The sequence below is a fragment of the Martes martes genome (genome assembly GCF_963455335.1).
Source record: "Martes martes genome assembly, chromosome: 7".
Taxonomy (NCBI): domain Eukaryota; kingdom Metazoa; phylum Chordata; class Mammalia; order Carnivora; family Mustelidae; genus Martes; species Martes martes.
Window position 1 is genome coordinate 114,795,192 of NC_137894.1, and position 22,789 is coordinate 114,817,980.

The window sequence follows — 22,789 nt, forward strand, 5'->3', positions numbered from 1 at the left end:
TCCACCCCGAGACTAGAGTCATCTTCCCAAAGCACGTGTCTCACTGGATCAATCTCTGGCTTAGACTTCTTCCCTAACTCCCACTACCTTGTGAGAAACCCAAACTTCTTGGCTGGACAGTAGAAGCCTGCTGTCATCTGATTCTGAGCTGATCTCTCTGCCCGCAATCTCCCCCTTCACTGAACACGACTCATGAGCAAACCACACTATTCTCCTTCTCAGACCGTATCCATCAGCCTTCACCAGCGAACTGTGGGTTATGGCACCCGCCACAAACAGCACCCACAACCCACACCCAGCTCTTACTCACATCGCGTTCGGTGGCTATGGCTTGGCTTCTCATGGCTTCCCAGTCTAGAATCCAAGCAGAAGGGGGGAGTCCCTTCCAGGACACTCCATCCTCATGGGAAAGGGGGGAAGAAGAACAAGCAATGGAAGAAGCACACATGAATTTAATGCTTCACCTCAGACTTGGTCTGAGCCACGTCTGCTCACCTGCCCTTGGCCAAAGTGATTCTCATGTCCATGTCCAATGTCAACGGACTGAACGCCCTATCATGCGAGTCACACTCCCACCTCTTCAGGAAGGTCTAGCGGTGGGTCAATGCAGTCACACAAGCCATTAGGGAAAGCCCTGCCTGGAGACCTCGGTCCATGTGGTCCCACCAACCACGGGGTCAAAGGCTATGAATATCCTCAAGGCCAACCCTCTGTGAAGACCCAGAAGTTAACACCCGTTGCTTCTCTGAGCCCTGAGCGCGTGGAGATGTGAATGTCCCTCAAGCCCCAGAGAGCATTTGCGTTACTGGCCGTTCACAATTCGCCTTCCCTGCTGGAAAATACTTTAGGATCCTTGGAAGTGGCGTCCATCTTTTGAACCGGGCTGTTCCGCACAGAGGAGACATTTAAGCCATGTGTCCTCAGTGAGTGAGTTTATGGAGCCAGATTCCCATTTGGTTTTAGAGGTTTATGTTTGGGGGTTTTGTTTTGTGTTTGGGGGCTTTTCTGGCAGAAAGAGCTCCTCTCCTCACGACAACCCGCTGATGTTTGGACTCGTGTCGCCTCCTCCCTCCCTCACTGTATTAGGATGACCCCTGTTTGATTTGTCTACACTTGCCAAAGCGCTTCCCACATCAGAGGTTCTTGAAAATCTTGGATAGATGAACAAATGGAGAAGTAAGTGCGTGAGCAGAGGGCCCGAGCGGACACCAAGCCCAGAGCTAGTGGGGGTGGGAGCGGAGATTAGAATTAGCTTAACTCCGGATAATGTGCACTCCATGAAATGGACTGACAGTGAATTTCTGATACGTCTGTAAACCACTTTCTACCTTGTCTGCCAACTACCACCGGAAAAAGACAGGCGGGTACTACAATTTAAGACATGGGACTGCATCCAAAGACTACTCCTAAGATACGATTCTAGAACAGAAAAAGAGGCGAGTGAACAGATGAGCCGCGACAAACCCCATCAAGCAAAGCCCCGCATCGTACGTTCCTGGAAGGAGAGGAGCGAGCCAGACAGGAGATTGAACCTGGAGTAAAAATGAACTTGCAGCTTGTTTTGCCAGGCCCATAATAGACTTCGAAAATAATGATGTCAGTGTCTTTAAGTCTTTCTTCCACATGACTGCACATCAGACTCAAGTGAGATCGGACGATCGAGACTGCCAAGCCCTGGAAATTAAACAGGGACAGCAGGCCACTGAGCAGTAGCTCCTGAGGTCAATTCCCGCAGAGACAAATCCCGGTCTCAGGGAGGGGCAGCATTTACAAGCCAGGCCATCTGGCTGATAACCTCAAGGCCAGAAACTCCCTCTCTCGATCTCCAGGTGACAAGGAGAATCAACTGTGTGATCTCCCTAGATCAGAAATATTTGGATCCAGTGTTCTTCACACCCTCCGTAAACAAAACCTCAAAATCAGAAATGACCCATCTGACCTGTCTTTAGCTCTGCATACTATGCTCAGGCAAGTCCACGTCTGGGCACTCGGGGGCCTCGTGGGTGATGTCATGCCCCTGTGAGCCTGTCTGCCTCTTGATCAGGTCTGCTCCTGGAGGATGGGACCTTCGTCACCTCCCAAGCAGAGGTGGACAACGGACACTTGTCACCATAGGCGGGATTTACAGGAGACTGAGGCCGAGGGGCTGTTAACCACAAGGTCATGCCCTTGCTCCTGGACCTAATGCCCTCACCACCCTGTGCCCTGCAGGCCCGTGGCAGGATCTCCAGTGGAGGAGCCTGATCTGGGTGAGGAAGGGTCATGGCAGACTGCAGCAGGTGAGGTCGTAGGGCTTGCCAGGGCTTGGTTCTCATCCTGGGGACGCAGTGCAGCTGGGACGGAAGTTCTTCATGGCTCCCTACTCCCGCCGCTCCTTAACATCACCTTGAAGCTTCACGAATACCTCGGCCCAAGTCCCAGCCTTATGGATTCTGATTTAATTGGCCCAGGGTGGAGGCCAGGCATGAGTAAAGAAAAAAAAAATTTTTTTTAAATCTCCCTAGGTGAGTCCAAAGCACAGCCAGGATTGAACCCCTCGGCTACAGACCTGAGAGTTCCCCTTATACTGTAACATACACAGGTGGGGATACTGGTAAGGATTGTTGAGCATTTCTCCATCCACGCCCACCCACCCCCAATATTTGGGAAGTGCTGGGGTTAAAGACTTTAAAGCCCAGAAACCTGCACACCCATGTCCATAGCAACATTATTTTCTATAGTAAAAAGGGGGAAAGAACCCAGTGTCCACTGATGAATGGATAAACACGATACGGTATATACGCCAAATGCAGTATTACTCGACCTTAAAGAGGAATGAGATTCTGACATGTGCTACAACAGAGCTGAACCGAGAGGACGTTACACTAAGTGAAACAAGCCAGTCACAACAGAGCAGATGCCCCGTGATTGCGTTTACAATGGGGCAACTGGGGTCATGGGAATCAGAGACCGAAAGGAGGAGGGTGGTTGGCAGGGGCTAGGAAGAGGAGAAAACGGGGAGTCGTTGTTTAACGGGTATAGAGCTTCAGTTTGGGAATAAAAAATTCTAGAGACGGATGGTTGTAATGGTTGCCTCACAGTGTGGATGTATTTAGTTCCACCCAACTACATGGACATTTAACTTTTAAAAGGTTAAAATTGTAACTTACGTTCTGTGCATTTTACTGCAATAGAATGCTTGTAAGCATAAGTGGTTCCTTACTACAGAATATTCCGGAATCTTGAACGTGCTACCACAGCCCAGTCCACCCTCACCGAGGCCGACTTTATAAGTCTTCCCCAGACTTCTTTGATCATGGAAGTTTTCTTGAGCAGGAGATGGAGAGAGGGGGCAGACCAGCTGTAGACCAGGGACCCTCGAAGCAGCATGGGGAATGCCAGGCCAAGCTCTGAGCACGAGCCTTCCATCACCAGGCTTTGGCCGTAGTGACACCAAGCAAAGCGGCTGACAGGCACAGTCTCTTATTTCTGCCAAGACTCCTGCCCTGTAAGGACTTGGACCCCCATTTCACTGATGGGGAAAGCAGAGGCTCAGAAAGGCCAAGCAACCTGCCCAAGACCACACAGCTCATTGGCAGGGCTGGAACCCAAAGCCAGGTGGGGCAGACTCCAGGCTTTCGCTTCTCCGAGAGTGGTCTCCGGAGAAGCAGCACTGACATCCCCCTCCCAGAGCTTGTCAGAAATGCACAGTCTCCGGACTCCAACAGCATGCTAACTCGGCCCCCAGGTGCTCCCCGGCACAAGGGAGACGCAGGAGCAGGAGCCGGAGCTCAAAACCTGCTGCCTTCCCCTTCCTCTGGAGTCCTTTCCGACTGGATTGTGTGATTCTAAGCATTCATTGTGAGCTTGGAGCCAAGGGGGCGGGGGTGGGGGGGGGTGGGGGGAGTGTTGCTGCGGAAGCAGAGGCAACACCCTCCCAGGGCACGTGGTCTGCGCCCCTTCCCCCTCTTTCTTCCTGCTCATGCATTTGGGTCACCCAAAGCCCACAAGTCACTTAGTCACACCACACTACAGTGGGATTTTTGCCAGCTCAGGAAAAACAAGCCTGGTTTAAACGATTTCAAAGCACTTCTTTCAAGGGCTTGCCCTCTCCACAGCCCACAGAAAGAATTATCCAGAAACGAAAGAGGAAAGACGCAAAGGCACAGCCGGGGCCCCCTGCCCCCTGCACGGGGTGTCTCTCTCTCCAGCCTCCTGCCCAATGGGAGTCCCCCCCCCCCACATCGGCATCTTCTTGGGGAGGCTGTCGGAGGAGCTAATTTTCCTTTAAGAGGCACTTAGGGGCAGCGAGCTGCCTCTGTCCTCCCCTCCCTGGTCTGCGGATTCCCTAGGTGTAGCCCCCGCCACCCGGCCACCCGGTGAATCACGGCAAAACCATGGCGGAGCCCCTTCCCACAGCGCTCTTTCGCTGAGGCTTAGCTAATTGGCCAGAGCCACTTAGCTTCCCTAATCTTCACTTGTAAATCATTCTATCTACTCCATTAACTGCCTTGATCAACACTCCTGCACGCCTCTGGAGGCACTTCCCCCCCTTTCGGGTACCGGGTTTCTGCAGATTGCCCCTCGGCGGGGCGGAACTCTGGCTCTTTCCACCCTTCCTGCCCTGCAGGTCCCAGCGCCCTGTCCACACCCTCATCAGTCACCACAGGGAGGCTCCCTCCGAACCAGGCACACCACATGCACCTTAGTGGTCCCTGGGCCCTGGTGTTCACCTCCAAATAAGGTGACGCACAAAGGCCACCAGGACGCACCAGGAGGCTGGGCTGCCTCCACTCGGCCAGGTGCCCACGTGGTGACAGGAATCCTTTCAGCTGGAGCCCGCAGCACCCCCATCCCGCTCATCAGAGGGTTGGAGACAGGAAAGGAAACCAAGATGAGGCCCTGAGTGGCAGTTGTCCCCAAGAGAGAGGACCCCAGAGCCTTCCCTTTCATAGGCAGGGACCACGCTCTGCATTTGACAAACTCTTGCCTGCGGTTTTGTTTGCTTATAGCAAAAGCCCACCATGAAGTCCTACTGGGATGAAGCCACACTGACATAGAGGGTCATACACCGGGTGTCCCAACACTCGAGGTGATGTGTAGAAGGAGCGTGAGGGCTCGAGCAGCCTGTGTTCCTCTCAGCCCTGCCCCCTGAGGACATTACCCACAGCTTTGCGTCACTTCAGGACCCGGCCCAGCAGGTGCCCAGTGTCCTCGAGCCCGGGTGGAAAGAAGAGTGAGCAGCTACTAGAGAGGGAAGAGTACAGCCTTCCTACTCCTCAAACCCTATGTGAGCCAGAGGGGATCCAGACACCAGAGCCATGGCCCTCGGCCTTGGCACGATGATGCCTCAGGGCCCACCATGTCCCCTCAAGGACCCAAACCTAAGGCCAGCTGAAAATGTCCACCTTGTCTCTGCTCTGGCCAGGCTCTGTCCTACCACCCTATTTCTGCAGTCACCATATCCACCACCAGGAGCATCGCATGCTCCCATCTTTCTAGCAAATACCAACTTGCTTCAAAGCCCGGCTCAAACACTTCAGGCTTCGGGAGGCCTTCCAGCCACGCAGGGCATTCCAGGGGGTCACTCCAGGTCACATGTGGCGATTACAAGTCCACCTTCTCCTCCCAACATGGGGGCTCACCAAGGACAGGAGCACTCTCCTCAGTGCCAACATCCAAGCAGCGCTCCATGCACAGATGTCCCAGGAGTGTCCTAGGTGTACTTGGGAATGATGAAATACAGGACACAAACCAGTCATTGTGCTTGGTACAAGACTCTTCCTGGACGAGGGTCTCCAGAGAGGGGTCCAAATCTAAAGAAGGAAGGAGTGCTTCCCATCCCCCCATCTTCACCCCTGTACTGGGGACCGTCCATCTGCACCCGGGAGCAGCGCTGACTCCCACTTTCCAGCTTGCAAAGCCAACAGCTGCTGAGATCTGTAGACTCTGCCTCCTAGCCTAGTCCTCAACCTTCCCCAGAAGACTATTAGTTTTGCCTACATCTTGCCTAAATATTGGAGCAATACCTCCAATGGTTCTCTCGGTCTTCACTTTTGGGGGGCCCCCAAAAGCTTATCGAGCATAAGCCAACAACGTTCACATGTAGCTCGTTGAAGCTATGTGCCCCCCCCCCCGTTGCCATCAGAATAATCTTCCTAGAACACAGAGCTGCTCAGAAACACCAGCCCCACTGCTTCCAGGAGCACAAGGAAGGGCCTTCCAATGGTTAAGGCTCGTGGTCCCACACGCGCTCACTACAGGAGGACTTGCCTCCCATAGTTGCCCACACGCCTTGTGCCCAAGCTTACCTGGCACCTACTTGACCCTTCATTTTCTTCCCCCAAAGAGCACAGGCTCTGGGACCAGGCTGCCCAAGTTCAAATCCCTGCTATTTACATCTTTTATAAAACGGGTACCTACCCTCCCGAGCCTGTTACAAGGGCCAGCAAGGGGGTGCGCAGAAGGCACGGAAACCAGTGCTACCCACGTGTCAAGGCTATGATTATCCTTCAAAAGCCAACTTGCCCATCTTCAGTGACCCCTTGATGTGGTGGTTCTTGATTCTGGCGCTCAGGACTTAATGTCCCTCCTCTGATCTTAGGGATACAAGCACTTAACCTTCCTCCTCGTATTCTGGGTTAGCGTTCCCAATTTTGATCCTCTCAACCAGAATGGAAGCTCCCTGGAGGCAGACTCCATATCTAGGTCGGGTTTTATCCCCATGGGCCCAGAGCACAGGGACGCTCGGTCAGCACTCACTCAGCCACCGGGTATCAAAGCCAAGGATGACTTCCTACCTGAGCTCCAAGCAAGCGCCCTCAGGAGACCTCTCCATTTTTCCATACGCGTGATTATTTTAACATGCCTTAGGGAAAGAGCTGGCCTGGCTGGCGTGAGGTCGACCCAGCTAAGAAGGTGGCCCCTGAAGTTGGCGTGTATAATAGGATCCAGTGAGACATTTCTAGTGTAAAAAGAGAGAAAGCGACAGTGGCGTCCTACAAGCTGCCACGTGTGGGAAGGATCAAAACAACCTCTACCTTCCCATTCCGACCAGACCCTCCCCCAACAGGCCCTTCACCATACCCAAGACCAACCAACGCTTTCGCCAAATCCTATGTGTGGTTTTACAGATCCACACTGAAAAACCCTGAATAAGTGATTTTCTCCATTCCACAAGGAAGGAACATTCTTCAAACGGTCAAGCACCCACCAGTTGTGCCAATGGTGGTAATGATACTTGCACAGCACTTTGCGCTGAATCCTAAAAAGCTCAAGTAATCAAGAGCATCACCCTTCTGCCCATCTCACAGGCAGGACACTGCAGCAAAGTGGCTTATGCAAAACATGCACAGGTTGGAGCAGGGCGGGAACACAAACTGGTCTCCAAATGCCTCATCTATCACATCCCCCATCACCAACGGTGTGGACCAGATTTAGAATACACTTGGGGAGGCCCGTCGTGGCCATGCATGGGCTGGGCAGTCTCTCAGCATCAGCTGTGAAAAAGTCAGTCACTTCTTGTCTTCAAAGAATTAACAACTAGCAAACATAAGCCCAGATGCCCATTTTTAACTTGAACTTGAAATAAAATGCTGGGGTGCCTGGGTGGCTCAGTTGGTGAAGCATCTGCCTTCGGCTCAGGTCATGATCCCAGGGTCCCAGGATCAAGTACCGCACTGGGCTCCCTGCTCGGTGGGGAGACTGCTTCTCGCTCTGCCTGCCACTCCCCCTGCTTGTGTTCTCTCTCTCTCTCTGACAATAAAATCTTTAATAATAAAAAAAAAGAAATAAAGCAAGTACTGCATTTACAAAATTCACCCTCACTCCGTCGTCAGAGGTCGGTTCTAAAAACGTATCCTGTAAAGCTATAGTTCAGTGCAAGTTATTTTTCAGAGATAATTTCAACAGCAAAACTTAGGATAGCACTTGCTCTGTGCCAGGCACTCTAGTGGGCAGTTTACGTAGACTAACAACACATTTAGGGCACTATATGGTCTCACGCACACGCACAAACACACACACACACACACACACACACACACACACGGCACTGTTCTACAGCGTGGGCTACATCCGTGGACAAAACAAAGCCTGCTGCTTCCCTGAAGTTAGAACACGAAGGCAAAGTCACTAGTTCAAGGTCACCTAACTAGGAAGGACACACGCAAGACTGGAAACCAGGCAGTTTGGCTCCAGAGTCTGCATTCTTATCCCTAAAACCCTCTTGGCTGCATGTTCTGATCTGTCCCAAGACATTGGACTAGAAGGGACAGCCAGGGAGACAGAAGCCACATTTGTTGGGCACAGCTCCCTGACAGGTAGATGGAGGTGGTCTGTCCCTCTAGACACCATTTCCTGCAAGCTGAATGGACACCAAACTCCGGTCTCATCCCAAGAGCCAACAATGCCAGGGACACAGCCCTGCTCTCCAGCAGCTCACAGGCTAGTGGGGAACGACCAACAGATATCTCCATTAGTAGGACTGCCATCTGTCCTGAGCCATCACAGAGCCTGGCGCCACCTGGGAACTGGGTGACTGTCCTATCTGCGGCTCAGCGGGGCCACTGTGAACCAGTCTGCCAACTTCACCAGGGGCCCCAGTACATTTCCCAGCCCCCCTCCTTCCACTTAAAAAAAAAAAAAAAAGTAATCTGATTCAGCCCTAGCTCTGCCTGAGCACCGACTCCTGCTAAATCCCCAAAGCCTAATTACTTACTATTCTGCATGGTGATCTTAGGAGGTGTTCCTTCTCGCTCTCCCCTCGGATAGCCAGTGAGCAAGACACCGCCGTTGCTAGCAAGCACGGCTCCGGGTACAGACAGGATGCGGCCATCTCCCAGGCAGCATTTTTCAAATACACCCTGCCTTCTGCTTAGAATGTCCTTCCACTGCCGCCTCCTCCCCTTCAAGGCTGGGATCAGAGGTCATCTCCCGGGAGGACGCCCTGCCCCTGAACCAGGGCACTCTTTCCCCGCTTCCCTACCGCCCTGCCTCCCCTAACTGCTGCAGGTGGCTCTGTGTTATCTGAGCCCCCCAGCCTGACCCCCCCCCCCTCATTCTGCTGCACACTCCCTGACAACAGGGCCCTGGGGCCCTCCCAGCTCCAGAGCCCAGCGGGGTACAGAGAGTGTAGACACTCAGAAAGGCATGTTGCCTGGATTCCTCAGGCGATTACCAGGAGACCCAGGGCTGGAGCCCCTGCATTGTGCTGCTGCACCAGCAAAGGACACGGCAGCCCACAGACAGAATGGCTGTGCTGCCCTGTGCAGGTGGGGAAGACCCCCCGAGCAGGGAGCACCTTCACTTCTCAGCCACACAGGGACTCCTGTTCCTCTCCCAAGGGGCACATCCATTGTCCTTTCAGGAGAAACTTTGGTAAATTCTTCCAGCACATTCTCTCTCTCTCTCTCTCTCTCTCTCTTTTTTTTTTTTCAGTAAAATGCTATGCTCCAACGTCCTCTTCAACCATGGACAATGTTTAATTAAAAAAAAAGTTTTTAAACCTTTTCTGTTGAGTGGAAGGACCGTCTCTCTTCCACCCAAGGCAACACATGGCAATGCTTAATGATTTCCATTTTTAGGTCGGGGAGGAATGTTTCTCAGAGTTCAAGAGGAAGCCGAGTGGGCGCACTCTGGATTGCGGGAGGCCTGCGTGGCGTCAAGAGCGGAGAATCTGGAAGTCAGGGGTAGCAGATGGCCCAGTAGGGAGGAGAGATTGCTAGCAGATGGCCCCAATAGTTTGGATAAGTGGGGGGGGGGGACTTTTAATAGCCAAAGTATTCCTGAGAAAGAAGAATAAAGCAGGAGGCAACATATTTTCCGATTTCAAGCTAAACTCTAAAGCCGTAGTCATCAAAACAGTATGGTCTGGGCGTAGAAACAGACAAATAGACCAATAGAAGAGAACCGAGAGTGCAGAAGTAAATCACACTAGACAGTCAAATGGTCCTTGACAAGGGAGCCAAGAATACTCGATGGCGGGGGCGGGGGACGCCTGGGTGTCTCAGTTGGTTAAACATCTACCTTTGGCTCAGGTCATAATCTCAGGGTCCTAGGATCAGGTCCCACGTGGTCAGGTTTCCTGCTCAGCAGGGAATCTGCTTCTCCCTCTCCCCCTACTCTCTCTCTCTCACGCTCTCTCTCTCAGAGCTCTAATACATAAATAAAATATTTTTGTGACAAAAAAAATACTCGATGGGGAAAAGAGTATCTTAAAAAAAAAAAAAGCACTTCAGTAAGTGTGGGAATAATTGGATATTCATATGTAAACAGATAAAACTGGATCTGAATCTTACACCACTCACAAAAATTAACTCAAAATGGATTAAAAATTAAAAGGTACGACCCGAAACCATGAAGTTCCAAGAAAATGCAGGAGTAAAGCTCCTAGACATGGGTCTTAGCAATGATATTTTTGGATAGGACACCTAACGCACAAGCAACAAAAGCAAACAAAGGAGAGGGACTACAGCAAACTAAAACAGCTTTGGCACAGCCAAAGAAATGATCAACAAAGTCAAAAGACAACCTACAGAACGGAAAAAAAAAATATTGGCAAACTATACCGCTAATAAGGGTTTACTATCCAAAATACACTTAAAAAATACATAAAGAAAAAAAATACATAAAGAACTCAGACAACTCAACAGTAAAAAAAATAATCCAATGAAAAAAATGGACAAAGGACCTGAATAGACATGACGTTTCTACAAGGAAGGTAAACGAAAGCCCAGCAAGTATATGACAAGACGCTCAGCATCACTAGTCATTGGGGAAACACAAATTAAAACCACAGTGAGAGACCATTCCACACCTGTTAGAATGGCTAGTGGCCAAAAGACAAGACGTAACAGATGTCTGCGATGATGTGGAGAAAGGGGACCCAGGGCACTGTTGGTGAGAAGGCAAACTGGTACAGCCACTGTGGAAAACAGTACAGAGAATCCTCAGAAAATTAAACACGGTACTCCCATGTGATCCAGCAGTCCTACTTCTGGGAATAGATCCACAGGAAATGAAAACATTAACTCGAAAAGGTATCTGTGCCCCCATGTTCATGGCAGCCTATTCACGATAGCCTAGACATGGAAACAACCTAGGCATCCATCCATCGCTGGATGGATAAAGAGTTGCATATATAGGTATATATGTGGAATATATCCAGCAGAAAATAATTCGGCCACAAAAAAGGAGGCAATCCTACCACTTGAGATAAAGTGGACGGATTTTGAAGGCATGGTGCTAAATGAAATAAGTTGAATATTCAAATATCATATGATCCCACTTAGAGGTGGGGGGAGGAGACAACCCAACTCACAGAAAAAGAGACCAGACTTGTGGTTACCAGAAGTGGAGGGTGGGGGCTGCAGATAGCAGAGACAGGTGGTCAAAAAGTGTGAACTTCCAGTTATAAGAGAACTGAGTCCTAGAGATGGAGCGTACAACAAGAGGACGATAGCAAACGCCACTGCATGACCTACAAGAAGGCTGGGAAAGAGAGTCATTCCTACGTGCGCTCATCCCGAGGACAAAAAAATTTTCATTTATCTGTAGAAGATGGGTGTTAGCTGAACGTACTACGGTAATCATTTCACAACATATGCAAATCAGACCATCACGCGGAAGCCTTAAACTTTTACAGTGATATACATCAATTATTTCTCAAAAAAAGGCCGGGGGGAGCTTTGATTGCAAACAAATCAGTATTAGAATCAGACCAAGAAGCAGGGCCCACCCCAATGCTTGCTATTGCAATGAACAGGCGTTCCCATTTCTCAGAGGGGTACCCAGATGGTAGAGTGCCCAGACAGAGACTAGAAGTTACGATGGGAGGCCTCATCTCCAAGTTGTCTCTTTCCACCCATCCACTGATAATTATAGGCTCATAATTCAGGCCATTCAATTTCAAAGGCTCCACAGGGAACATTTAGGGCAGTGAAACCATTCTGTAGGATACTGTAATGGTAGACACAGGTCATTGTACATTTATCAAAACTCATTCAGAGTACAAACAAAGCGAGTTCTGATGTAAACTATGGATGTTAATTAATAATAATATCAATACTGGCTCATCAATTGCAACAATTGTACCATGTTAACGTAAGATAGGGGAAGCTGGGGCGGGAGGGATTCATGTAGGAACTCTATTTTCCACTCAATTTTTCTGTAAACCTAACACTGCTCCAAAATGTAGTCTGATAATTAAATGTGTACACACACACACACACACACACACACACACACACACACACACCTGGCCTTTCTTCTTGCTGCCCAGGTGACCTTGGGCTATTACTTAATCTCTCTGGGTCTCCTGTCCTCATCTGCCAAATGAGGATACTAAGAGCACACACTTAAAGGGCTGTTACGAGGAGCAGGGAAAGCACTTAGCACAGCACCCAGTATGGGGTATGCTTGGGGTAGCCATGGCGACGACGCCAGTGCTCCTGTACTAGGTATACCTCACATACTCAATACCCCCACACATCATGTGGTTTCAGTCCTGCAGCAGCCCAGTGAGGCAGGTAAGGACTGCTGCTATCCTCGATTTGCAAAAGAGAAACCCTGCAGCTTAGAGAGCTTATGTAACAGGTCACAGAGCCGGCCGGCAGGGTGAGCTGGGACTCACACCCACACACCTGCCTTCATCACGTCCAACTCTCTTCTCCAAGAAAGGGCTGGTGCTTGCTGGGAGAGGCGCCCTTGCTGGCTGCTGCAGGTAGAGCCAATACTAGAACCCAGACCTTTGGTCACTAAGCTACGCGATCCCCCGTAGAACATCCCTGCCCCTCACCCCCGCAAAGCCACCCAAAAGCAAAGAGCGATCCCACAGATGACAGGCTGCCATCTTCCTTGGCCTCCCTCTGGGATCCGGCCGGGGGCTCAGGCAAGTCTATCTATCACTGTCCCAAGGTGGTTGGTGGCACTTTCCCCAAGAAGCCACCTGGCTTTCTGGAGGTTGCCCCACCCAGAAAACACATTCCTCGGGCTGAAACTCCTCTTCCCACGCACTGTCCCCCCCAACACACACACTCCTAGACCGTAACTAGACAGTGAGCTGGCTGCCCACAGTAGCGAGTTCAATTCTCGCTTCTCCCAGTCGGTGTTTGCTTTTACATAACAACTTGAAAACTTCCAATGTGCCACTTATCTCCTGAGGCTGAGCCTGCTGAAGCAGCAAACAGACACCCATTCGGAATCCAGACACTGCATGGTGTCCCTGGGAGCACCGCCCCTCCACACCCACATCCTGATGTACTTTTCGCAGCTCTAGGTCCGCTCCTCCTACCCCTGCTTTCTCATGTTTTCTGCACCTCTGCTCCCCACACAGGGGCACCTGCAGAGACCCACTGAGGCACCCACCTGCTCAGTAACCTCATTTCCTCTCGACCCAGCCTCCCCGCCAACTCCTGTGTGACGGCCCGCCCCACTGCCTCCACCTCACCCCCTCCTCCCACTGTGGCCACGCATCAGCCTTGGTGCAGAACAAAAGGTGACGGTAGATCAGAGCCAGCCTGACCACAGAAGAGGCTCCGTCTAGCGCCCACATCCACTCCTCTGCTCTCCTGAAAGTCTAGGAACCACCTCCATCTGCAGATCACTCTCAAGCGCCCGCTCTCCCCGCAGCCCTCTCTTCCCAGCCTTCCTTCTGTGGACTCCCTGAATGCCTATGCTGAAGCCCTAAGCCCCACAGAAATGCTATTTGAAGATGAAGTCTTTGGGAGGGCATCTGGGCTAGACCAGGGCATGAAGATGGGGCTCTGGTCTGATGGGATCAGAGGCCTTACAGGAAGGGACCCCAGAGAGCTCTCACTAGCTCTCCCTCCTGGCCACGGGAGGACACAGCAAAACGAGGGCAGAGACCCCAGGCCAGTAAGAGTGCCCATCAGAACCTCATCAGGCAGGGACCGTGACCTTAGACTTCTAGCCTCTGGAACCGTGAGCAGCGACATTTCTGCTGTTTAAGCCGCCTGGGCAAAGGCAGACACACGGCCAGCAGGCATTTCCAAAGGCATATGTGAAAAGCAGAAAACCAAACGTGACAAAGCAAATCCCTCCAACATCGATGGGGGGGGGAGGGGGTCAAGCTCCCCTCTCTTTTTTCAAACATGAGCACAGGAGGTTGGGAACCCAAATGAAGAGATGTGGCGTCATGGAGGACAGACCACTGATTCAGTGGGGGGAAAGGCAGTATGAGAAGGGGGAGGCGTATCCACCCCGGCTTCACAGCCAACCTGTAAAGTAATGCCTCATTGTCTAGAGGAAAAAAAAAAAAAAAAAACAACTAACAGTTTTTCCATGTAGCGACATGTTCTGCAAGGTGGGCCATCCTCCAACATCCCAAATCCTCAAAATATTAAAAAACAAAAAATTTGTTTCCAGGAGAGAGAGAGAAAACCACGTTTGGCAAGATGCTTACTTCTTACCTTGTCCTCATAAAATTCAAGTAACAAATAGTTTTCCAGCACCTACAATTCATAGGCCTTGTATCATGTCTGGGGTAAGCAGATAAGAAAAAAAAAAAATGAAAACAAAAGCTCACGTCTGAGCATGTGTGTAAGGGCTTCACGGGTATTGACTCATTTATTTCTAACAACCCTCTGAGGTTCAGGCAATCATCGCCCCCTTCACTACCCCAGAAGGAGAAAGTGAAGCAGACACTGGTTTAAGAAGCAAACACGGCTCACCTTTTACCTTCTAGTCGGGACGCAAACCAACACTAGAACATGCACAACTGTGCCTGCCAAGAGCTAGAAGGAGAGAACCAGGGACTGGAAGGCTGCTGTGGGTTGGGTGATCAGAGAATGCCCTGTGGGACGTGTCAATGACAAGCACATCTTGGAAGAACTTGAGGTGGGAGGGGCAGGGAAACAGCTCGGTTCCCAGAAGCCCCCAAAGTTGGCCCCATAACGTGCTCACCACCAGCTCTGATCTCACAGCTTGGAGCTGGGCCCCAGCATCTGCATTTTTCAGAGCCTCCAGCGGTTTGTCACCTGCAAAATCCCCTCTTCCTCCCCCGGTGGCCTCCCTACATCCTAGGGGCCACCATCAGAGGTACACAGAAACTCTTTGGTTCCTGAAGGTTTGTGTCTCCCCCAAATTCCTGTGTGGAAGCCCTCCCCTCCTAAGGTGGTGGGACCTGGAGGTGCGGCCTTGGAGAGGTAATTAGGTTTGGAAGGGGTCATGAGGGTGGGTGTCCCCATGATGGGAATCGTGCCCTCGTGAGAAGGGGAAGAGAGACCAGAGCTCAGAGTCTCTTGCTCTCTCTACCCGGTGAGCACACAATGAGGCGGGGGGCCATCTGCAAACCAGGAACCACCCCCCGGGTCCCCCAGCCTCCAGAACTGTGAGAAATATGGGTCTGTCATTTAAGACACGCCGTCACCAGTATTTTGTTACGGCGGCCTGAGAGGAGACAGATCCCGAAGACTCAAGGTCGCTGCCTCTCACTGTTTCATGCACTTCACGTGGAGGGACCCACTTCTGCCTTGTAGTGCTTGTTCTTCACAAACCATGAAATAAAAACCTAAATCCTAGAGACCTAGATGTCTGGGAGGGGAAGATAAATTAATGACTTTCCCTCAGACCTCAGTAGTCAAAAACGGAGATTTTTTTTAAGGAGTTTCTCTACATTCAAAAATGACCCAAACTGGTTTTCAAGAAAATCTCTGTGTCACACCAAGTCTTAGCCTTTGTTTGACACCAAGATCCGTACCGGGGTCCTCCGAAGGGTCAGGCAGCCTGCCAGCCCAGTGCTTCTCTGCGTGTGGTTGCACGTGTATCACCCCGGGATCTCTTTAGGGTGATTCTGAGGCAGAAGGCCTGGGGTGGGCCTGACACTCTGCGTTCCTAGCAAGCTGCCAGGTGACGCCAGCCACCCCGGACAGCAGGACTCTTGCCCAGTGAGTGTCACCCCGGCTTCATCTGGGACTCACCTGGGAGCTCTTAAGAAGTACAGATTCCTGGGCCCCAGCCCAGACCAGTGACATCAGCCACTCCAGGGCTGGGGCCTGGGCATTTCAGAAGCTCTTCCCTGACTGAAAGCTATGGGCAGGGTTAGGGAATTACTCTTCTGGGCATAGGGCAGTGAGTGAGGGAGCCCTCAAGGGGAACGGATGACAAGCGAGTGACTTTAGATGGTGATACAGGCCATAAACACAGAGGACGAGGGGGAGGCACTTAAGCTACAACACAGATCACGGGATGGGAACACCAACCAGCAAGACCTGGGGAAGGGCCCCCAGGCGGAGCGGAGAGCCCATTTTCCACACTGAGCCTTCCGGGATGACGAGCGCAAGGTGTCCTGCAGGTTTCCACAGGAGAAGCCATTCCTCTCACAGGAGAGGAGGAACACTCAGAGGCTACAGAAAAGAAGACACAGTCTCCACCCCAGACATTCTTATAAAAACATGGATGGACTTGAATGCTGACTGCGGCAGGGGATGGGGGCACTGTAGGCCACAGTGCTCTGACACCCCAGGAAAATTTTTTTAAGATTTTATTTATTTATTTGAGAGAGAGACAGTGAGAGAGATCATGAGCGAGGAGAAGGTGAGAGGGAGAACCCCAGGAAATTCTTAAAGCTCCGTCTTCTCACGTCCCTTGAAGACCTCATCTACTAGACCTCAGGTGGGACGGACACAGAGCAGAACCCTGAGAGGACATAAGAACCCCCCTATGGTTCTTCATGGGCAACTCCTTGACCCTTGTAGAGAAGAGGACAGCCAGTGGGGGTCACCCTCGGTCCCACCCTGAAACTCTAAGTGGGAGGAAGCTCTGATCCACATTTACTGAAGCAGCAGCCCTAGGACGGGACTCTCTAGGTGAACAGTGAGAACGAATCAAGTGCCGGCGCCTTCCAGAGGTAGAACCTGAGACTCAGGTCTCAGCCGGCCCACACCCAGCCCTCCCCCGGCACCAGCAAGTAGCTGAGAGGGGGCGGGCATGGGCCCCAAGCCAACAGGACTTCGGAACTCCCCCAAAAGCTTCTCAGCCATTGGCACACATTCTGAGGTCTGGGAGGCCAGAAAGCTGGAGCTTCGGAGAGTGTGGTAACCTTCTCACACTGGGGGACTTTGGAGTCCAGAGACAGAGGGAAACTGAGTCATGACACTTAACTTTGATCTCACGTGTTCAGTGACTAACCCCATAAATTTCCCCTTTTCACTATAACCACTCTGGAGAAGTTTTCCATCTTTGCCATTGAGGCCTGCCTCTCCTAAACCCCAAGACCCCACACAGGGCATTAGACCCAGTCACCCTCCTCTGAGCCCCTGAGGTGGCCCCCAGAGGGCTGTTGACTACAAGACCTCTGCCATCCTCCTTCCTCATCGAGTTTTCCCTGCATTAGGAGCCAGTCTTCTCCGCAACTGTAAGCTACTTGATGACAAGGGCCGTCTCTCATGCTGGTTTATATTTCCCCCCCCTTACCCGCTGCTGCCACCACGTGCCCACCACAGGGCAGGAGGCACAACAGCAAGTGTGCACTGTGTACGTGCTTGTAAACTGGAAAGGGGGCCCAGGGACCAGGTGGTTGGAAGGGAGTTGGGTCTTAGTCCCGCCTAGGCGGGAAGGCAGGCTAGGGCAGGTGCAACAGAGTGGGGAGGCTGTGGGAGCTGGACCCAGGTGAACCAGGGATGAACCTGACCGCCAAGAGGTCCTGGGGAGTCACTGAACTTCTGAGCCCTGCATGCCTCATCTTTGCAAAAACAGTGAAAGGATAAAAGTGCTTCATATTCAAAATGTACTTTCATTTCATCATTCGACCCAACTTTAGGGAGTTCCTTCTATAGGCAGGGCCCTATCCCAGAAACAGTTAACAGAAACCCTAACCCAGGGGCACCCGGGGGGCTCAGTCGGTGATGGGCCTGCCTTCAGCTCAGGTCATGACCTCAAGGACCTGGGATGGAGCCCTTTCATCTGGTTCCCTGCTCAGTGGGGAGTCTGCTTCTCCGTCTCCCACTCCCCTCCCCCTAATTATGCTTTCTCACGCATGCTCTCTAATGAATAATCTTTAAAAAAAAACAAACATAATTTAAGTGTTCGCTATTGCTAAAGATAGTGCGAATTTCCCTCTGTTTCCCTCTCTGTAAGGGGACAAGGCCCAGTCCTCCTGCCCAATAGGACTGACTGCTCCACAGTCAGTGGGATAATTTTTGATGAGAAAATGCACTGACGATATGGGGCAACGAGGAGCACACAAGAATTTATCCCAAGAAACAGGGCCCTAAGCCAATGCAGCCAGACTACAGGTGAGAGAAGTTAGAGGAGGAGGGCAGGGCCTGCCCAAGGTGAGGGCACCAGTGAGCCAGAAACCAAAGCTACACTACCCCAGATTCTTGACCCAGCGTAGCAAAGCGTCCCCAGACCCCCCACTCCAGATGGTGCTGATCCTCACATCTGGGGTCCCTGGAGGATGTGGACCCCAATGTCAGCCTCCGGCCTTGCACAGGTCTCCTGTCAGTCCAGCCATGCCTCCACCACTTCCGGTAACAAAAGGTGTCTGAGGGAGGTCAAAGGACGGGGTGAGCGCACTGCTTGTCAGGTCACTCACCAGGAGTCTCTCAGGAAGAGGTGGTCCAAGTTCAAAGGGAATCCGGCAGCTTCTCTGCCAGCCTGGATTCACCTACCCTCCGTGTCCCACAAGACCTTCTCAGAAGGCATCCTGAGGGCAGGGGGAGTTGATGGTGTGGTAGACAAGCTTTGAGGGAGAGCCCTGTCCTCCTTACGCCCATAGAATCAACCAAATGTTTTAATCACACAGACTTCGGTTCCAGTGCTTCACCACTTACAAGACAATGACTTTGAGCAGCTCATGTCTTCCCCTGGAGGTCTCCTGACCTGCAGAATGCCGAGAAGACCTGCCTATGAACACAAGTGAAGGCAGCCATCGAAACTGGGGTTTCCAAACCCATTCACACCCAGCCCCATACAGGGCCTTAGCAGACTTCCCCCAAAAACCCCAGAAGAGGAAGTACTATTCTGCCCATTCCACAGGTGGGAAAACAGACCCAGAAAGATGCTGTGACTTGCTAGGCAATGCAGTGGAAGAGCCAAGTGGTACCCATCTACGGTAAGACCTCAAAGTTCTCGGGGGCTTCTGAATGCTTCCTCCCACTGGATCCTTCCCACAAAGACCTCCAGGTGCTGGGGTCAGAGCTCCAGCCTAGGACTGCCCTAAGGCTTGGGCAGCTTCCATTGACCTCGCCGCTTGCTGACACATTCCTGAGAATCTTCTACACATAAGAGGTCATCTCTGGGTCCCTACAGCCTCCGACCCTCTAGCGAATTCTGAAGGGGAAAAGCAAGGCCGCCTCCCACGGCCAGCAGAATCCACCCTGGGAACTCCCATCGCAGACAGAGGACCCTCGCACTCCCCAGCATCCTACCCCTGCAGGTGCCCAGGCCTGTCTCGACCCTGGTGGGTGGGTCATCCCAAAGGGCCATCTGCAAGAGCAGCTGGGCTTGCTGTCTCTCGAGTTCCATCAGATGGAGACCGTGACCAAAAGGGAAAGAAAACAGACACCCAGGCAAGCAAAATCAAGACAGCAGGGGAAAGACAGAGCCTTTAGGAGCATTGTGAGAACAAAAAGATGAAATTTTAAAACTCACCAATGTGACCTTTTCCGTTGCTGGGTAAAGAAAGTACTTGAGTTGCTTAGCAGCACAACTGATTAATGCCTGTGAGTTACCTGTCTACGCCTTATAGCTATCCTTCCCCACTCAGGTTCACCAAACCACCTTTCTCAGCTCTGGCTGTAATGTCCACAGACACAGCATCTCCAGGCCAAATGCCTTAAGGCAAGGAGTGGGAGGGATGGATTTCTTACCAGGATCTGTGCAATTCTTTGCTGTCTGAGTCCCATTCACGGGTGCCATCAGCCTTCTACTTCTCCATGTGTCTGGTAGAACACGTTTGCTAGCAGAAGCTGTTTTATGCCCTGTATTGGGAAATAAGTCACAAATACCATTAGGGCCATACAGTGCCTGCATTCTTCCAATGACCTTACACTTCTGTATCTGGCTACCCCAGCAACAGCCCTGTGTGACTATTCAGAGCCACCTGTTGGGAGCAATGCAACGATTGGAAGCATAGTGTCACCTGCTTCACACACAGTGATCAGTTTCCTCGATCTGGTCCATTGTTTCTAGTCCCAGATGCATCAGCCCATGACCTTGGCCAAGTGCGCTCAGCCCCTCACAGATGCAACAAGGGTTTAGATAGGTCACCATGAAGTTCTTGTCCAGTAAACATGCTCCTATGTCCCTGCCCCCAGGGGCACTACATATACATGGCTATCAGCTGAGCAAATAGTTGGAGAAAGCTGATGGTCGGGCCCAGAGCTTCTCACCCTTGAATGTGCACAGAAATCACCTGGGGACCTTGTCAAAATGCAGATTCTGTTTCAGTAGGTCTGGGCTGGGGCCTGGGATTCGGTCCTCACAAGCTCCCAGGCGATGCTAATTCTGCTGGTCCAAGGGCCACAGAGGAACGAGGGAGAGCAGAGATGTGGATGCCAATGACCTCACACAGTTCAACTCCTAATAACTCCTGATCCAGCCAATACGAATGAGTCTCCCTTTAAGAGCTTCACAGTATTCATTTACCCCTCTTGATGTGCACACAGCTTCTGCTGGGTAATAATACCTCTTCTGTAATGCTGACACTGAAGAGCCTCTAAGTATTTTGTTATTTCTGGTGTGTAACTGAGGGGAAAAAATACCCTGGCTTGCCCAGTTGCAAAGCTCCAGGTTAAGATGTTCAAATAACCTTTCTGGGTTTCTGTTGTAAAGAGCTATGCTTTGAACTTCTAGCCTCAAATCACAAGTCAGGGTCTTGAAATGCAGTTAGTTTTATTTTTAAGAGTTGAATCAAGTTCCACCTGATTTTATCACCACAAAAAAATCTTCAGATTGTCCCTAATTGCTCAGAAAGTCACCCCCTGCTTTATCTCCATGTCCAGATTGCTAAGTCGCCTGGATTTCTTTCATTTTTTTAAATGTGAAGAAGTAAAAGGTCCACAGTGTCCAGCTAACACTGGGAGTGTTAGCAAAGCGAAGGTCTTCTGCACATTCCACATGGGCTCACATCCCCCACTCCACCCCCAAACAGATTTTTTCCCCTAAGTTTCTTTCTCTCTCCACCTCAAATCTGCATATCCTAAGGGACTCCCAAATCCCTGGGTCTCGGATGAAGGAGTGTGAATTGTGGTTCCAGACACCAGAGCTCTCCTACCTTGGGGATTAAGAGGAGTTCAGCGATGCTGAAACCCGGCAGCAACCTCCCGAGGGGACTGCCCCCCGGGCGATTTTAGGGTTTGGAAAGGATGCATCCGGACACCCAGGACACTCCTTTGGCAGGGGCGAGGGGAAGACTGAGACTCAGCTCCCAGCCTCGGTATCTGGGTTTTCTTGAAACGCAGCGCACCAAGTCTCGGTTCCACAAAATTGGAAAGCGGACCACTCAGTTCGATCCGACCCAGACTACGAGAATTCACACCTGCACCCCGCCTCTGCGCCGCCCGTTCCCCCACACACTCTGGGGACAAAACTCTGGCACGGAGGGGCCCGATGTTCAGGCTTTCATCTTGGTAACACAGACCTGCAGCCGCGTCCCGAGCCCCCAGGGGCCGCGCGCAGCTCAGGGAAACGAGCGCCACAGCTCAAAGCGTCGATGTCGTCCCTCCCGGGTGCGCTCTACCTGCCGGGTGGGGAGGGGACCTGGCTGGATGAACCCTTGGGACCAGCCTGACGGGGAAGGAAGGGGAGACATCTCGGAGCTACCCGGCGGCTTCCCAGCCCAAGCCCCTCAACTCCCGGGGCGGGCCCGCACTGGCACCTACCCAAGCTGCCAAGGAGGCCGGACGCACAGCACACCAGGGCCAGCACCGCGCACACGAAGCCAACTTGCTGCGGCAGCATCTCTCGCCTCCTGCGAACTTTGCGCGGCCGGAGCGACCCGCGGAGGGCCATCCTGGAGCGCCTGGGCGCCGTCCCTGGGAGAGGATGGGGAGCTTCGGCGGCCGGAGTGCTAGCTGCGGCGGAGGGGCGCTGGGGCTGGAGCGGGCGACGCGACGCTCAGAGGCGAGAGGCTCCCGGCCAAAGCTTCATGGCCCGCGGGCAAGGTCGGCAGGGAAAGGCCCCGGGAAGGGACGTGGGGGCGTGCGGCGCAGCGGGAGCTCAGAGTCCCGCGCGCGGCGTGCGCGCTCCGCGCACCATGGCTCCGGGGCGAGGAGACAACGCCGGCACGGTGGCGCTGGCGGCCCTGGCTCGGAGGGCTGGCGCAGTCCCGGCGCCGGAGCCGCTACCTGCCCGCTCAGCCTCTGCGCGCTCGTCCGTCTGCAGCCCCGGCAGCAGCGCCCGGGGGCGCCCGCGGGGAGCACTCAGTGCGCCCCCACGCCCCGAGCCGCCGCTCCCACTCGCAGCATTCTCCCCCTCCAAGTTTGGCGGCGGCCGCCCAACAGCACCGCTCCCCTGCTTCCCGGCGAGCCAAGCCCGGGCGGCCCGGCGCGCGCGGGAAGAAGGCAGGCTGGCCCCCACGGGACCTGCGACCCTCGCGGCGCGAAGGGCCTAGACGTCAGCCCTCCCGGGGGCGAGCTCTCCCCGGGAACTTTCTCTCCGGCTGCCGGCGCCTGCGTCTGCGAGGCCGTGGCGCCTCCCGCCCGCTGCTCTCGCCTCCCTTTTCCTCCCCTCTCGCCCGCCTCTCACCCCCCTCCTCAGCACGTGTACTCCTCCCCGAGGGCGCACTCGCCCGTGCGCTCCTCCCTCCCCCCGTGAGGCTCAACTACTGACCAATATAATCGCCCTC

At 52.7% G+C, this 22,789-nt stretch overlaps 1 protein-coding gene across 1 annotated transcript in view; it reads right to left on the reverse strand.

Moving 5' to 3' along the window:
• SLC24A4 (solute carrier family 24 member 4) overlaps positions 1-21,954 on the reverse strand; it is a gene marked incomplete at its 5' end in the record, with an annotated part of 163,169 nt that extends 141,215 nt beyond the window's left edge. The window contains one exon of the mRNA XM_080809752.1: positions 21,825-21,954. Coding sequence (XP_080665878.1) covers positions 21,825-21,954 — 130 coding nt within the window. The remainder of the gene's footprint in view (positions 1-21,824) is intronic.
• Positions 21,955-22,789: the final 835 nt, after the last annotated feature.